The 17,309-nt window shown below is 57.1% G+C and overlaps 5 protein-coding genes across 5 annotated transcripts; 3 read left to right on the top strand and 2 right to left on the bottom strand.

The window, feature by feature from the left end:
- Positions 1-113: 113 nt before the first annotated feature.
- On the top strand, positions 114-800 carry DPH5 (diphthine synthase; the record flags this gene model as incomplete). Its single annotated transcript, XM_028635974.1, has 1 exon — positions 114-800. One exon carries the CDS (start codon positions 114-116, stop codon positions 798-800), a length of 687 nt encoding a protein of 228 aa, XP_028491667.1.
- Positions 801-932: 132 nt separating this feature from the next.
- Positions 933-1,621, bottom strand: BLI3 (BLI-3 blue-light-inducible Bli-3 protein; the record flags this gene model as incomplete). Its single annotated transcript, XM_028635973.1, has 2 exons — positions 933-1,364; positions 1,418-1,621. The coding sequence occupies 2 exons, from the start codon at positions 1,619-1,621 to the stop codon at positions 933-935; spliced, it is 636 nt and encodes a 211-aa protein (XP_028491666.1).
- Positions 1,622-3,845: 2,224 nt separating this feature from the next.
- On the top strand, positions 3,846-5,381 carry D7B24_001751 (uncharacterized protein; the record flags this gene model as incomplete). Its single annotated transcript, XM_028635972.1, has 2 exons — positions 3,846-3,869; positions 3,927-5,381. 2 exons carry the CDS (start codon positions 3,846-3,848, stop codon positions 5,379-5,381), a joined length of 1,479 nt encoding a protein of 492 aa, XP_028491665.1.
- Positions 5,382-6,030: 649 nt separating this feature from the next.
- D7B24_001750 (uncharacterized protein) lies at positions 6,031-8,689 on the bottom strand (the record flags this gene model as incomplete). The annotated part of the gene is made up of 4 exons (XM_028635971.1): positions 6,031-7,629; positions 7,688-8,352; positions 8,409-8,504; positions 8,623-8,689. 4 exons carry the CDS (start codon positions 8,687-8,689, stop codon positions 6,031-6,033), a joined length of 2,427 nt encoding a protein of 808 aa, XP_028491664.1.
- A 4,997-nt stretch (positions 8,690-13,686) lies between these two features.
- D7B24_001749 (uncharacterized protein) lies at positions 13,687-16,430 on the top strand (the record flags this gene model as incomplete). The annotated part of the gene is made up of 4 exons (XM_028635970.1): positions 13,687-13,817; positions 13,874-13,933; positions 14,000-14,122; positions 14,183-16,430. The coding sequence occupies 4 exons, from the start codon at positions 13,687-13,689 to the stop codon at positions 16,428-16,430; spliced, it is 2,562 nt and encodes an 853-aa protein (XP_028491663.1).
- Positions 16,431-17,309: the final 879 nt, after the last annotated feature.

The following is a 17,309-nucleotide window of genomic DNA, read 5'->3' as shown; positions in this document are numbered from 1 at the left end:
GCCCCCCCCCCCCCCCCCCCCCTCCCGATGCAGCCACCCACGCCTCCAAGCACCGCTGAACAGATGAACAGGAAGCCTACTATGGGCGCCCCATCGTCGTCGCCGACCGCGACATGGTCGAGTCGAACAGCGACGAGATCCTCCGCGACGCCCAGACCGAAGACGTCGCCTTCCTCGTCGTCGGCGACCCCTTTGGCGCGACGACCCACACCGACATAGTGCTGCGCGCGCGCGAGCTCGAGATCCCCGTGGCCACGGTGCCCAACGCGTCCATCATGTCGGGCATCGGCGCCGCCGGCCTGCAGCTCTACAACTTTGGCCAGACCGTCTCCATGGTCTTCTTCACCGACAGCTGGCGGCCCGCGTCCTTTTACGACCGCGTCAAGGAGAACCGCCAGATCGGCCTGCACACGCTCGTGCTGCTCGACATCAAGGTCAAGGAGCAGAGCGTCGAGAATATGATCCGCGGCCGCCTCGTTTACGAGCCGCCGCGCTACATGACCGTCGGGCAGTGCGCGCGCCAGATGCTCGAGATTGAGGAGGAGAAGGGTGAGGGCGCCTACGGGCCCGACAGCCTCGCCATTGGCGCCGCGCGCGTCGGTGGCCGGACGGAGAAATATGTGGCCGGCACGCTGAAGGAGCTCTGCGACACGGATGAGCTGCTAGGCGCGCCGCTGCACAGCATGGTGTTGCTGGGCAGGAGGACGCACGAGCTCGAGCACGACTACGTCAAGGCGTTCGCAGTGGACAAGGAGGCGTGGAGCAGGATATGGAACGAGGAGTACGGGAAGCAGCTGTAGGAATGTTGAAAGCGATAAAATTAATTCATCGTGAGTTCATGGTCTCATGGCCATCTGATGATGCTGGGGAGGGTGGGCTATTTATTGTACAGGGCATACATCTCGATCCAGCGGCCGCGCTGCTCCTGTCCATTACTGCGCCAGGGACTGCGAGGCCCTCCACTTTTCAATGTCGTGCGACGAAATTTCCCTGAGCTTGTTTACCTGAGCTGCGCTGCCGGTGACGATTCCCTCGGCTACCTGCGCCAGCTTGCCGACAAATGTCTTGTGAGAAACGGCGTACGTGATGGTGTTCGTCTTGACACGGATGATGCCGATGCGGGGGTCATTCTCCGAGCCGTCGTGCTTGCCATCGCCAAGGTCGCCCAGCCACGCCTTGAGTTCGGAGCTGTAGTGCTTCTTGACGAGACTACGGTCGGTTACCACCTCGGAAACACCCGAGACGGAGGCCCAGTCGCCTGAGCTGTTGATGAACGAGATGTTGACGTGAGGGTCGCTCTTGATCTCGTCCGTCTTGTTGGACTCGGTGTTGGTGTGGAAGAGTAGATCAATACCGCCCACCTCCTGTGTCTGGTCAGTAGGGTGACTACTAGATCATTTGAGAGGCCTCGACGTACAGAGGCGGCCAGTGCCATGGCGCGCGAAACGAGGTTGCCAGACGAGGCATCACGTGTGGTCATCATGGCGAACTTTGTGGCATTGATGAACTGGGTCAAGTCCTCAATCTTGGTTTGAAGAGGCACCTCGTCCTTGTTGGCATCCTTGTAAGGGTCGGCAGGGCGGTTGCCCGTGTCGGCGTTGGAGAATTGCTGGTTAGACATGGTGATGGGGATCTTGGGTGTGACAACGCGAAGGCTCTGTTATGTGTAGGAAAACCAAAGGTACTCGTTTGGAGGGAGAATATGTCCTCTATATACGACGAGGCGCCCCCAGTTGTACCAGCACATGAAAGTACCCGAGCTATGACGAGTTTTGCGTGGCTATTGCTCTCTCAGTTGGGTGGAATTTCATCATCGACTTGTGTATTGAGACAGTGATGGAGGGGCACGATGCAGAGAGCTGATGATGGATGACGTCAAGGCAAACATGGTCGGGAAGCACAGACAGACTGGGTGCACATGGCCAATTGGTGCGGTTTGTCCAAACAAACACTGGAGAGGCAGCGGATGCTCGATGTCCTTTGATCTTCGCGTTTCGTCTCGATCGCCCGCGTCTAGGAGAAGAACGAATGAAGACTGAACCACAGTTAGGTAAGGTAGCCTGGCCTGGTCTAGCCAGCTGTGTCGCGACGGGGTTTTCGATGCCATCGCATCGCTGCTGCCGGGTCTCCTTCACCCTGGTATCCTGGTGCTGCCTGCCTATCATGGCTGGGGCCGGAATGGCAAGTGGGCGGCATCGGCTGGCTGCTGCTGCTCGACAATCAGTCTTCCGCCTGCCCCTCCCCCCACCCATCCAGCCCAAACGGAAGCAAAGCTCCTGGGTCCCGCCAGCTCCCCATCCTGTGCTTTACGTTGCATCGCATCGCATCATGCTTACCAGGTCATCGCCAGTCATCGGCAAGCGGCCACCTGTCAGTCACCCTTTGGGGGGCCAACGTACCGGCAAACATACCTTCGCCCTATTCTACCAGCAATCATGTTCCCCAGGCCCCTCACGTGTCTGTCGCTTTCCCTTTGCTCACTGCAGACAGACGTGGGCAGCAAAGGAAGCAAAGCAAGCAAAGGAAGCTTGAAGCGGCCTACTGCTACTACTGCCGCCTGTGTGCCGACCCGACGACCTCTTAGCGTCATCGCTGGCCCAAACCTCGCTCGGATATCACATCAGAGGCCCGGCGCCATCGGTTTGGTGGCTGTTAGAGAATGGGCAACCCCAGCGCCAGTGAGCACTAACAACGGCTGGAGCTTTGACCTGTGCCCTCCCATCCGCCGTGTTGGTCGTCTGTGAGCAAAATGCGGGCTGCTGCTTTGAGTCGGATGCTCGCGCTCGCGCTCGTGCTCGTGCTCGTGCCTGTGCTCTTTCCTTCCACGAGGATGCCCCCTTCTTTGTCAGAAGGTATGACTCTCCTGTGATCCTGCCACAGTGCCGCCCCCTGCCTCCACTCTTTCCCTCTCTCTCACTTGCTCACTACACGCCGGATGCCGGTCAAACACCCTTCACCTATTGTCCGCCTTTCGTCGCCATCACCGCCCGCCCGCCCGCTTTGAGGCCTTTCACCTGATGCTGGTCGTCTCTCTGCTCCCAACTCATCTTCTAGCATCTTCCTAGGAGGACCTCCTCGACGTGACATCTGTCCACTGCCCATACTGACGATCCGAAACGTTCCGACAATCCACATCCACCCAACCCCGATTTTCTCACCATCGCTGTTTTCGGTTATCGGTGTCATCCTTTTTCGGTCTGGACCGACATCGCTGCATTTGTCTTGTCACCAACCGTCCCCTGCGCAACAGCGGGTTGCTCCTTCGACGAGGTTTGAACTGGATCTACCCGTGGTGCCTGCCTTCCTTGTAACACACAGGCAGCACGTGTGGGCACCCACAACGTTCCGCGGCCCTTGGTCCTTCTAGTCTGACAGTCGCCAACGCTGCCGAGTAGCAGACGGTCCGAGGGACGTACTGAGGGACGTACCTCTTATCTACGTATCGTCCAGCTTCTCTCACGACTGCCAATCGACTCATCGTCATTCCTCACAACGGGATATCGTGCCTGCCTTTCACAGTCCAATTTGGAGACGGAGAGGTCTTGCTTCGTGTCAGCCCTGCAACCTGGCTGCTGCTGCTGCTCCTCCGACAGGCAGTCACATCTGCACCTTGGTTCATTGAATCAGCATCAGTTCTCTCAGCCCTCTCTCACCTCGATACCCGGATACTTGGGAACGCGCCTGCCTCCCATTTCACGTCGTCAAGACGGATCCAACTGACCGACCAGCGGGCTGAGGCAATTTGGGAGCACTCATTCTCGGGGAGGATCTGCGCTACCAACCCTCGTCTCGACTGCAGCTCGACCGTTCACCATCGCCGGCCTTGCCCGCCTCGGCCAGACGTTATGACACGTAACTCGGACTTCGTGGTATGTTGCCGCTCTGTCTCCTACCTCTTTGTGCTCGCACTTGCTGACTCGACCTAGGATGTCGATCCGTGGGAGACCCAGGACAAGGAGGATACGGCCGAAGCTTATTACAACCAGCCTCTCCGCCAGAAGCACCGCATACTGGCCGATGAGAACCTCAGGCTCAAGCGACTGCTCAGAGAAAACGGCATTACATGGTCGCCCATTGCCACAGCTCACATTCATGCCGTGAAGCATGGAAACTCGGGGCGCATGACCCGCCGCCGCTCTCTCGCCGCCGCCCCGACGAACCCATATCTGCCTACTGAGGTTCTGCTTCGCATACTCAAGTATGCACTCACGGCGCCCCTCTCGATCTTTGACCCCCTCTCCAAGCTGAGGCCGGACACCGTCACCGCCGATGAGAAGGCACGTGGGAACCAGATCGCCATTCATTTTCTCGCCACCTGCAGAGCCATGCACACGGAAGGAACCCGCATTCTATGGGGTCATAATTCCTTCACGTTCACCAGCCCCGAGGCCCTCCGTAATTTTGCCGAGCTTGACGTGAACCATCGAAAGGGCATCAAAGGTGTCACGTTCCGCATCATTGCCCAATTCTACGACGACAAGAAGCGTCGTCACCGCCTGCATCATACTTATCACCAGTCCTTGAGAAAAGACCATCAACTACCAGTCAACATGCGCGTCAACGAGCAGACCTACGCTCGCGGCGGCTTCCGCTGCTACTCGTGGTCGCAGATTGTTGACTTTCTGGCGGCGCTTCGTCCCCCATTCGACCCGAAGCACGACAAGAAGCAGATCAGGCCTCGCCTGCTGCCTGCCCTAGAGTCTCTCCATATCGACCTGGTCAACTTTACAGCCGACAAACTTCCCATGTTTGGAAACGACATGCACAATATGGCCTCACATGAGTTGGGATGTTCCCTGAATGAACTCTACGTGACTGGCCTCCCCATCGACGACCCCGGAGTCAAGGCCTCCGCCGAGCTTACTGGTCTCCTACGGGATGAGGGTCTTTACATGACGGGAGTGCCTGCCTATGTGCAGACTAAGCGAGGGGTTCTTTCACTCAGCGGCCATCCCATCTGTGCTCGAGTGATCCGCGCCTACAAGTCCCTTCGGGTTGGTTCGCTGGGCACATCTGCCGTTCCGATCGATGATGAACTCAGCGATAGCGAAGATACCGACTTTGACGCCTTGGACGGGTCCGGCTTGGACGCTCATCACTCGCATATCCCCACAATGCCTTCTGCTCCTGCCCAGGAAGGCCATCCGACCTCTCATCGAGAGGACAAGGTCATCTGGAAGCGGGTTCCAATCTCGCGCAACTCCGGGGAGCGGAGATGGGTTGAGTTTTGCCGCAGTAGTGGGTATCCCATCGAACCACCCGCTGATAAGAATGGGAATGACGATGATGAAGAGGATGAGGACAGCATCAGCATCTGTCCTTGCTGCGGCGAGCCTCATCCCGGCACCTTCCTTGATCAGCTCTTGGATGAGGCCGACTGACTAAATGAGCTCAACTGGTATTGAATGCCACTCGAGTTGATATGGTGTCAAGTCTCCTAGTTGTCGAGATTATCGATTGCATTGTGGTCGGGCCGACCAAAAGGGTCTGCTGGTTCTTGTTCTGTTGAAATGATACCACTTGTACAAAGCGGGCGGCGACCGGCTTTACAGATTATTGGAGTTTGCATGATCGCAGGCCTGGTTGCGCACCGTTTACCGAGGATGACTCGGTGTATGTGTTAGGGATAGACTTTTGTGATCAACCAACGATGCATTGGTAATGTATGCAGATTTATGCTCCCCTGCATTAACGAGTAGACGTGATTGACCACGGCGAAATAATGTCACGATGATTCTGGTCGGAATCCGCGAGGTTCGGCACGAAAAGGCCAAGGACGTCATGTCTTGCAGAAATCACGGATCTGGGTAGGTAGTAAAACAATACACAGGCGGTCACTTCATTCGCATTGAGTCGAAATGGACATGTTGTTTCAGAAGAAAAGAAAACTCCAATGTACATATCCCTGACGGTATTCTCAGCTAGAGATCTGCAAGACACATGAATCCTCATCAAACGAAAATCAGATACTCAAATGCCGCTTGCTTGTGCGCATTTTTGTGGGTGGGATCAAAGCCCACCATTCCCTTCTCATCTCTTGCCCCCGAGATCTTCCTCGCTCTCCTGGAAAACGCTTCTGCGCAGCGGGCTCTTCGCCGACACGTAGTCCTCGCTCTCCTCCGCCGGGCCCCCCGTCGGTGGACTGACGGCCCCGGGGCTCGTGGGCGTCGCGGGCTCCTTGGCTGGCCTGGCAACCTGCGGGACCCTCTCCGCTGACGACGTGGCTGAGCTGACCGTCGCTTCGCTGATCTGTCTGAGGTGGCTCTTCTCCGGCTCACTGAGGCCGGAGACGTTGCTCGCCCGTGCGCCGGGGCGCCCGCCGCTGCCGATGATGGGCGGAGACGGCGGCCCCGGCGGCACAGGGGAGGGAGACTGGCCGCGGGACTGGGCGCCGAGGACGCCGGAGGAGCGGGAGATGGAGGATTCCTCGTTCCCGGAGATGGAGCCGTAGTAGGAGGACGGGTTGCCCGAGGGGCGGGCGCCGGGGGTGGCAAAGTGGGAGTGCTTCGAGATAATCTCGACCGGCGTGAGGCCCGTGTCGTGTAGTTCGGGCGGCCGCGACGTGTCTGGGAGCTCGGCAATGAAGACGTCGTGGAGCTCGGCGTGGGGGCTTTGCCGATCACGATCAGGAGCGGAGGCAGCGGCGAAGGCGACGGGCGGGGACCGCGGCGCTTCGGCCATGTCAGGATTTGACTTGGTCTCCTCGGTGGTGACGGTCGGATCCTTGGCGACGCTGTGCTGGCCGCGCATCCAGGACAGGACGCGCATGCCGTTTTCGTCCGTGCTGGCCGCGCTGTAGTCGCCGCGGCGAATGTAGCGGCGCTTGCGCCAGAGGCAGAAGCCGACGAGAAACGCGGTAAGGACTACGAGGCCGACAATGACACCGACCACGGGCGCGACCCATTTGGGGGTGCCGCCGCCTCCGCCTCCGTTGTTGCCGTCGTTGTCGCCACTGCCATCGTCGGGGATGCTAGGTCGGGTGTTGTCTTCGATGACAGGGTAAGGGAACCACTGCTGGATCTTGTCCGTGTCGTACTCGGTGTCGAAGACGTCTGCCAGCTTATCGTCGACCCATCCTCCCGACGCAGCTGGACTGGTAGCTGTTGCCGAGCCTGTAGGGTTGCCTCCGATCACAGCCAACAGAGCACTGGGCACGGTGTAGTTGGCGTATTCTCGCGGGTCATACGAGTCCATCCATTCAGCGCTGCTAAGGTTGTACGCCTGGATGATGCTGTTGTGCCTCAGACACGCCGGAGTATTCCCCGTCAATTGAGTCGTGCCGCCAAAGGACAGCATCTGATCGGGGTAAGGCTTGAAGCATTTGTGTCCCACCCGCGCAAAGCTGTGGCCTGTGTTGGCAAAGTCCAACCGCATCTCGGTGACTCTGGTCCAGGTGAAAGAAGGCAGCGAGAGAACCCAGACTTCGTCGCTAAAGTCTTCGCGAGGGTCGACACCGGGATATCCGCCGTAGTAGTAGATGTTGTGGCTGGAGGCGTCCTGGGCGGACGCCAGGACGGCGCAACCTCGCGTGCTGGCAGTCGGTGCGCCCTCGGACGGCTGCTTGTACCACTCGTCGCTGGCAATGTCGTAGACGTCAATGTCCTGCATGAACTTGTCGCTCTCTTCCTTCTGGAGTGGGTGTCAGCTTTTGTCCCGCCATCATTCGGACCCAGGGCGAAGAACTCACACTCTGCGCCGCGTTCTCCGACCTGCGCGTGGGTGACACCCAGTCAGGGTAAGTGACGCCACCGATTACTACCAAAATTCCCTGTTCACCGACCGGGACCCAGACAACCTCAGGGTTAGCCCGTCCCTGGATGCTCTCTGGGAGTGTCGTATTTGTCCAGACGGGCGTCAACTGGTCCTTCATGTCCAGCGTAATCAGTGTATGCGATACATTCGCTGCATTCTCTGACATGTTGGCGCTCCTCTGGAAGACCGGCCCCCATTCTGGGCCCCTCATTCCGCCAAAGTACCAAGCCTTGTTCTCAGACGGCGCACTGGCGGCGCCTCCGTCGGTGATGTAACGCGAGACGCCGTCAAGCTCGTTTGTGACAAAGTTTGGTCTGAAGTTACCCCGTTCCGGGCCATACTGATAACGCTGGTACGTGAGCACCTCGTCTTCTGCTGGTGCCTTGTCGAGCTCTGCCTTCTTGACCAGGCCACCGAATAGGGTGACTTCGGCGTCGTTTCCCAGCAAGGCGCCATCGAAAAAGTTGGGGGATTCGCCTCTCGCATTGGAGCCGAAGCCTCCACGAGCCTTCGACAGTGGATCGAGAAAGGCCGTCAGGTTGTCAGAAGTACTGAACGGCTGGCTGAAATTGAAGGTGAACATGAGACCCATCGGGTTGTCTAGAGTTGTCAGTATTCACCAGATAGCTAGCTGGATGGTGGCCAGGGCAACTGACTGACAGAGTCCAAGGGGCCATATTCGCCGTTGGAGAGGCCTTGCGACCATATCATCAGGCCGCCGTCTAGGTAAACGGTATCTCTGATGACGGCAGCTAAGCATCATGGGTCAGCATCAGGCTATCCGCTTTTCTGGTCAAGAAGGCAGAGTAACCCTACCTCTAGGTTGGCCCCATAGACACAAAGAGGCATTGACCTGGTTTTCCGTCCAACCTTCATATTGCGCAGAAACCGACGCGGCAAGGGCGGAAAGGAGGACAGCAAGATGCGGACGACTCATTTCGAGGGCTGCGTCGTGAGTGGACGCCGGCTACGATGGGGTAGAGAGAACAGGAACGAACAAGCCCTACTCGTTATCAGAGCATCTCAAGTCGGCAATGAAACTGCCAGCAGCGGGTTCGAGGGGCAAAGCGCAATTGTTTTGGCAGAACTACAGGACAGTCAGATGGCAGCCTTCCGGGGGGGGGGGGCGACACAACCAGGAGCGCGAGAGCAAGAGAATGGATGGGGCGTGGCAAGTATCCAAGAGCCGCTACCCTTTGTTCACAATGGGCAATCGATATTGAGCAGCAACTTACCGTGGGGAGTCGGTCAACCCCGCGGTAGGCTTCACACCCACTGGAGCAAGACCCAATAGATGGTCGAGTGGCAAGGTGTGGTAGCAGTCCAGAACAGCACACGTGCCCAGGATCGACACTGGGTGATCCTTTCTTGTCTGACAGGTAGGGCTGGAAGGACGTTCGCCGACAGCCTCGTGGCCTGGAAGGGGAGTCAAGGGAAGATGGAATTTGAATGACGGACAGACAGGAAATGCGACCGGCAGGGCCAGGAGGAAGAGCCGAGACGGCCTGGAAGAGCCTCTGGAAAGCATCGGCGTCGTGGGGGGAAGAGGGCTGCAAGAGCGCCCAGAGGAGAGGGACGCTGTCTATTCATCCGCTTGTCTGAGGGATGGTCAATGACAGTTTTGATTGGACCATAAAGCCAGATACGGCAGCGCCGAGGATGACACATCAGAGGCAAGTACGGACTGGAGGGCATGCTGCGAGGATATAGATTCTGTTTGGCGTCGGTCATCTTCGCCCATAATTCCGCTGGCTAACACGCGGTGCTAGGGGGGAGAAGGTGGTGGGGACCAACTGCAGGTTCGTGGCATGGATCATGGATACGTGGGATTGGGTCAAGTGGATGGGCAACTTGACCTTGCACAAGAGGCACAGCCGGCCGCTGGACGGTGAGATGTCGGACTGAAAAAGCCTAGTGCTGATTGGACTGCATACTTTGCATGTCCCTCTTGTCGAGCGTTGAAGCAGATCTACGCCTTGGGCTGTGGTCTCTACAGGGGGATAAACAGGTCACAGTCAGTCGGATTCCTATCCTCTTTGAGGATGGCCCGATTTTGTTGATCCCAGAGGCGGCCAGGTCCGGGGTACCGCCTCCTTCTTCATCCATTCTTCACGAAAGCTATTAGCCACCTTGGCCTGCAGCTTAACCCATCGGTGTGTGTGCAACGCAGTCTGCGCGAAGAATGTCTGCAGAGGAAGGCTGTTTGGGTTCAGTCTGCCAAGGTCAAGTCTTCGCTCGACGAGGAGTAAACATTCTCCAAACGGGAAGGTCGCGCTCTTCCTTTCGCCAGTACCTTGCATGCTACATGGGTTATGTCTACATGTGATGGAGCTTCTCTCCGAAGGTCCAGAGTACGAATCGCTTGCGTTTGAGCACATGTATGAAAGGCGGGCGAGAACATCATAGCCCGAAATAAGAAAGCACTGGAAGGCCAATCGATCACGGTAGCTCTTGCGCTATCATGCCGACTGTGATTCTCGTGTGAATTCGCCGGCCGAGCTAGGGTTGCATGTGGAATGCTGGAGATCATGTCTTGTGTTCCAACATCCTCAACAAGTAGGTGGCTATTTGGTGTCTCGCCGTGTCTCTGAACTGTCGCATGAGTACCGAAAAGTCGAGACGGCGGTTGTCCCCAGGCCTGAGCAGCCTCGGCGTTGGATTGGGAGCAATGGAGGCTGACATTGAAGAATTGGAATTTCAGAATACCAAGTGCAGATCAGTGGCGTACAAGACTGCGCCTGCTTCGATAGTTTGAGTAACAACACAAGCCGCGGTCCATGGAAGATTCGCTCTTCGGGTAGCCCGCTCGAGCTTGACCGACTGCGAGCCTGGTCTTGCAACCGCCAAGGATGCCATGCCGTGGTCGTCTGTCTGAAGGTCTACAGAGCAGGGCCAGCGGCCCGGCAGCGCAGATAATGGCCCAGACGACAAAAGAAAGAAGGAAAGAAAAAAAGTTCGGTTCGCCTGACTGGCGTTCCAAGCCCGCAGGTCGTTTACGGTTGTGGTAGTTCCCGCCGTTACTTCGTACAGTACGTCGCATGGGTGGATGGGCAGAGGGTGGTGTGCTGGCAGTGGCGGATGCAAGGGAGCGAACTGCGCGATGGCTGAAAAAGACAGTAAGGAGGGCTCCGAAAGGTACCGGTGCCCACGCTGCGCGACCTGAAGAGGGGAGCGGGGGCTGCGGGATGCACGCACGTCGTGACAGGGGAGCTCGGAGCTCTGCTACTATTTGATAATGCTGCCGTGTCGGGAGACGGGGCGACAGTATGCCAAGCCGAGAGGCAATGGTCAATGGCTTGTGGGTGTGCGGCGCGTGCTGTTCGGGCCCATGGATTGTGAGCTTGATCAAAGGTATAGCGGCAAGGCTCGGCCGTCATCGACGAGGTCCGAGGTCCAGGCAACAAGAGGTTATGATCATTCGCATTTTTGCATCATGGGCCTCCATCTGCTGAAGCCATTGCCGGGAGATGAGAGTGGAGCATAGCCGGCCACCGTCTCATCTTAGTCGAGGGCTCAGGCATTGTTGGCCCCAGGCAGTGTCTGTTGGTGATCTGGCCATGTAGAGAGAGATAGACGACGAGGCAGGGCAAGTTGGTCGAGTCGTTGGAAGAGGTTGGTGTCAAGGTGGGGTGAAGTGAACAAGGTGTGCCGGGGAGGGATAAGCAGGCTACACCGGATTAGGGCTAGCAGTGGGTTGGGATGACAGGTTCCACACGGGCCGCAGCCCTGGAAGCCCTGGAGCCTTGTGGGAGCGAAGCATCCACCAATGATGTACCTCTCTGTTGGGGGCTGCCCCGCCCGGCCGAGGGATTTTCCAGGCCTAGGCTTGTAGCCAAGTACCATGTACCCATCTCCTCCCGTGTCGGTGCTGTTCCTTCCCGCCCACCAACCTTAGATGTCGCTAGCCAACACCTTTGTTCGACGACATGGCCGGTTCACGGGCTATTGACACACACGTGCTTGTCGAAGAGGCCTCACCTGCTTTGTTGATCATGGAGAGCACGTCATGCCATTGTCGGCTCGCCTGGTCGACATGACCTTGTGGACTTTGTCGATTCTGGTGTTTCACGAAGCTCGTCCGCTGGTGCAAAGCTCAGCGAACTAGATTCCCTTTGACAACACCATCTCAGTCGCGCCACGATAGCTAGCTGCTTCTTATGGACGATCCGCGGGACACCCTCGACGGATGACACCCGAAGACACCACCCAGCCAGGGACAGTACCTGATCAGCCCCGATCAGCCCCCCGCAAGCCCCGACGCGCAAATGCCGCCTCTTCTCTCGTGTTTGGCCCGGCGGCTGATTTCATATACGAAGATGCGACTGATCTGTCGACACGTTCAACTCAATCAATGGTGGTGCTGTCGCTGGCCGCCGAGCCTTGCCCTTCATCGACTCGAGTTGGTGGTCTTCTTCATCGGCCGTGGTCTCTCTCGCCCACAGCCACGGCAGATATCCAGGACAACAGCCGACGGTTATTGTTGTTGGGTAGCAGGCGCTTCGCAGGCCCAGTCTCTGCCTCCGCGACCAGGGTCTGTCAACTATCACTGTCGATCATCCGCCGTACCCACCCAGCCTGGCGATTCTGGCACATTGATGGCCAGCATGTACGTACATGGAGAGACGCACTGCTCCAGCACAACCGCACAAGTGTCTGCCAAGGTGTACATCGGAGCCCGATAATTGACTGTTGTGCATCACCATTTGACTTACTCTCTCCATCATTCTCCTCGCTGTCACTCACTCTTCTCAGAACCAACCTCAACGCCCGACAGCGCACACACAATGAATGACTGGACCACGTAGTCGGCACTGCCCCCCAGCGGCGCCCTTGTGAAGGTCATACATGTACAGTAGCTGCGCCAACTGACGGCGGCTTCGTACCTCAGCCCTAGCTATAGACCTTGATCCCGACAATATGACGGGCACTGGTTCTGCCATTGGATGTTGTCGGTTGACAAACTCTTTACCAGGTCTTGTCAGCTCGATTCACCTGGATTTAGGTTTCCCTCGCAACGTCCCCTCGCACCCCGCAGCTTCGATCGGGCTGGGTTACGTTGTGAGGTACGCCGACAATCGCAGTATTATGCTCAGGGCCTGGTCTTCGTCATGCCACCACCGACAAGGGTGTGCATCCTAGTACGCGCATGCTGACTTGCGCGTACTGCACGATACCCCCATGATGCTGGGTTCCTCTTCGCAGCAGTTTTCCTGGGATAGCCTATGCCTCTATTTTTCTCCCTCTCCAGCCGGGCCTCAATCAAGCATGTCCATCTCAAGTTTGGTGGTATCGTTGCAATAGAGGCTGTATCCTTTTGCTTTCATTCATTTGTTGGGACTGAATGTCCACTATGTCAATGAGGTCAAGGCAGGCTGGCCTGCCAAGCTTCTAGATGCGATCGCATCCATGGGTCTTTGTTTGCACAAATCCACACTCGTCCACCCTCTTTTTCTTCCGGGCCGGGGGGGTGTCCCCGCCACCGGACGTTGTGCCCACTGGCTTACATGGGAAAGCTCGGCGGCGAAAGCTCACCCTTGTCGGGCATATTCCTTCGACCGCGCCAGGCAGGTCATGGGCAAGCTTGGTGTGCGTGGGAGCTCTGTGAGGCTGCCTTGGTCTCCAGCGTTCGCCTTCTCTCTTGCATCCAAAGCTCATGCCGAAGTATGCAGTATCCTTTTCCCACACCACACCTGCGAGCTGCCTTACATACATATGCCACCCGCAGGTAGCATTTTGCCCCCATCCCCCTTCCTGTTCCTCTTCTGCCCCCAACCTGCGCGCATCGGGCTCCTCAGAAGTTCAGCTTAGCTTCCTTCACTGCCTCCACACGCTCGTTAGCCAGCGTTCGTCTCGCTTTCCGGTATTGCATCCTTTGTTCAGCCTCAGTTGCTTTGCAGACAGAGCAAACATCGTTGGTGTCCAGGACAACTCGTGATGGTGTCTAAAAGCCAAGTGCTGGCCGTGGGGGCCTACGTCAGTCTTGCTCTGGCCCAGGCATCACCCTACGTCCCCAGCTGCGCGGCTCCAACAGTAACCGAGACCGTCTACGGCTGCTGCCCAGCTCCGTAAGTAAACCAACAAACTCAATCATCTGCAAGAGCTCGAATTAACTTGCCTTCAGCTCCACGGCTACTGTGACCGTTACTCAGACTGTCGTTGGGTGCTGTCAGCCCCCAGAAGCGTGAGTCTCGCGTCAACGCAAATCACGATTCCTTTTTGGAGATCTCATAAAGTAACACCCTCTTAGCTCGACTGTCAATGTCATCTCTACCGTCTATGTGACCGATATCGTGAGTGATATCTATACACAGGTCGTACCGACCACTGAGTGGGAGACGATATCCTACGCCGTGACTGTGACAGAGGCAGTGTAAGTACAGCGAGAAAATCATCAAATCGGGACGAACAAATTCACTGACAAATGTCATAGATGCACTGGACCTCCGCAGTCCGGATATCCGCCCATTGAGACGTACCCAGCCGAACCGTACCCTGTGCCTTCCGATGCTGAACCTTCTGCGCCGACCTACGGAGAGCCGCCAGCGCCGACGACGTACGCCGCAAGGCGCATCAGGGCGCCGCCCCCTGAGCTGCCCGATTGTGTGTACTACACAACGACCATCTGGGAGACAACCACTCAGCTCAGCACCCAGACTGTTCATCAGCCAACGACGTACTTCGAGACCGAGACGGTCGTGTCCGGGTCTGTGTCGACATATGTCACGACCTACACATATATCAGCGTGGTGCCCACGACAGTGGTGTCCGATCGCACAGAGTATGTGACGGAGACGTACATCAGCGTCTCGACCTTGACCGAAGAAGTGGATGTGACGGACTACCAGACCGTCACCAATACGGCCACGGCCACGGCTACTGCTACGCAGACACTGGTAGAGACTGAGGTCGTCACGCTCCCCGGCGAGGTTACGACTATCGCCGGAGAGGTGACAACACTTCCTGGACAAGTCACAACAATCCCCGGTGAGGTGACTACACTCCCTGGTCAGGTTACGACGCTGCCGGGCGAAACCATCACGACGACCATTACAGAAACAGGCCCGGAAACGACAGTCACAGTCACCGAGGACGGCGAAGTCATCATCTCGGTGGTTCCCGGTCCTACCTCTGTCATAACGACAACTGTAGTGCTCCCTCCCGTTACGGTCACTGACCGTCCTCCCGTGACGCCTTGCCCGGCGCCGACCAACATCCCAGGTGTCAACCCCGACATTCCTTACGATCCAAGTTCCAACCGCACTTGGGGGTGTGAACCTGGCTTCGTCTGCAACCCGCCCAAGCCCGAAGGCTGTAATTTGTGGGCCGATTCTCCCGCGAACGACTACGTCTGTCTGCCCAAGTACTGCATTCCCTCGCCGCATTATGCGCTCGCTACTTGGCCAGAAGGAGAAACGAGCTACTACCCGCCTAGTGAAGGCTACTTCAACCTCAACCCTAATGCTTTCGGCTTGCCCTTCTCCATCTTTGACTACGAAACGATTGTCAAGACGTGGAAGCACAAGACTTGGACCATTACCACGGGTAACTGGGCTTCGGCCACGGAGCTCTCTGTCTACCCTCCTCGGTCGCCAACGACAACAACGATTCCAGCATCTCCCCCGGCTTACGAAACACACGCTCATGGGTATGGGAAGCGTCAGAATGATGATGACGACGACGATGAGGATGACGGCACCACTGCTCCTGCCATCTGCTTTGATGACTGCAACAATTGCTATATTGAGGCTGAGGCCGTTGGCAAGTCGCCTCGCCTGTGTGCCTCCGACTCACAATTCCGCGCTGACTTGCTGACCTGCACCACCTGTATCGACGCCAACGCTGTAAACGGTGTACTGACTCGCCGTCTTTACGTGACACCCAAGTTTGGTCAGTTTCTCGACTATTGTGATAGTCAGGATCCCGACGAAGTCACCACGTCATCGATCGCGTCTCTGCCGCCGCAGCAGTCGGCCGTCGTGTCGAGCAGTGGGTCTGGTGACGATGTCACAACCACGTCGGCAGTAGCGGCGGAGTCCAATCCGTCGACGCAGCCCATCTCGTCTCCTTCGACATCAGAGGAGGTTTCTGCCACAAGCGATGCAGAGACAAGTACATTGACTGTTGTGACGACGACAATAACAACGACGAGTGAGCCTGTGGCTTCGGGTGTGTCCTCGGTGACAGAGACAGCCTCCCAAGCAGAGCCTGAGACGACCAGCTCTGCCGAGCCTAGTGAGAGTGTAGAGTCCAGCGCCGCTGCTGAGGGCAGCACCACTGTGACTGGGCCTTCAAGTGGTGCTGGAGCTTCCGGCTCGAGTCCTGCTGGGGAGTCTGGGAGTGCCTCTCAAACCGGTAGTGCTCCGGGCGTGTCGGAGACTGAAGAGGCTTCGCCGTCGGTTTCACCGTCTTCTGCCAGCGGCCAGCCCGACACGGGAGCTGGTGCATCGGAGTCAGGTGCTGCTGGGCCCAGCTCTGGTGCCTCTGGTGCTTCTGGTGCCCCTGGTGCTCCTGGTGCCTCTGGAAACGAGTCTGGCGTGCCCAGCACAACTTCAGGGGTTGCAACAGTACCAACGAACACGGATGGCGAACCGATTACGGTTCCCACTGCCGCGGCGAACCGCCTAGGCAGTGGTGCCCTTGCGGCAGCTGTGCCTTTTTTGGTGATGATGCTTGTTTGATCGGATCGCGTATTTTCCTTCTCACTTTGAATACCCCTTTATTTTCGACGTAATGCTTCACGACCCTCCTTATTGATAACGACCTCGACAGCGACACGACCACGGATTCCACAACACTCTTTTGACACGGCGGGTTCATGGATATATGAATGGAACGGGAACCATGATACCCCTTTTGCACTCTTTTGGAAACGGAAACATGATGAATCTGTCGGCGCGCTGTTTGAGGCTGTCGGACCGCCCAATAGCTTGGAAAGCTTGCCTTGTGCTCGGTCCAGGTTTACAGGATTGTTTTGGACCACGGAAAACTTTTATGCTTGGATAGAACTGAATTTCCTTGCCAGGTGATAGCCCTGGCTTGGTGCCCTGATTTAATGGAGATGATTGACAACTGATAATGCCCCCCAATGATCACGCGCGGCTTCGAGGAGGTGTATTGAAAGCGAGGATTTGCTGTCCTAGCAACTCGGCATTGAGCATCCACCGTTCAGGCTTTTTCCGTTCTCTTGTCTTGCTGAGATGCTGCCAACAAAGTAAACCAGACGACAACACATGTTCGAGTTGATCCTAGACCGAATCCGTCGGATTCACCCAGGATTGTGCTCTGTTGGTTGTCGATCACAAAGACCAACAACAAAGCCCCAACATTGACAGTCGAGCTGGCCGCTCGGAGAAGGCGCCACGAACCACGAGCTGCGCCATATCCTTTGTTGTACCCAGTGTCTGCGTCTGAATGACATGTCCGAGGAATGGAGCTGTGGTAGATATTACAGACTTCTTTATAGAAGCTTGCTCGCTGTGACATGTTATCATGTCTGATCGTCTGCTGATGGCTCACAGTTGCAATCAAAAATTCAGAAGTACAACAGTCGTTCCACT

This window comes from Verticillium nonalfalfae (assembly GCF_003724135.2).
Source record: "Verticillium nonalfalfae strain VnAa140/NRRL 66861 chromosome Unknown scaffold_138, whole genome shotgun sequence".
Lineage (NCBI taxonomy): Eukaryota > Fungi > Ascomycota > Sordariomycetes > Glomerellales > Plectosphaerellaceae > Verticillium > Verticillium nonalfalfae.
The sequence above is the reverse complement of the archived record's forward strand: the minus strand, read 5'-3'. Positions and strand labels throughout refer to the sequence as shown.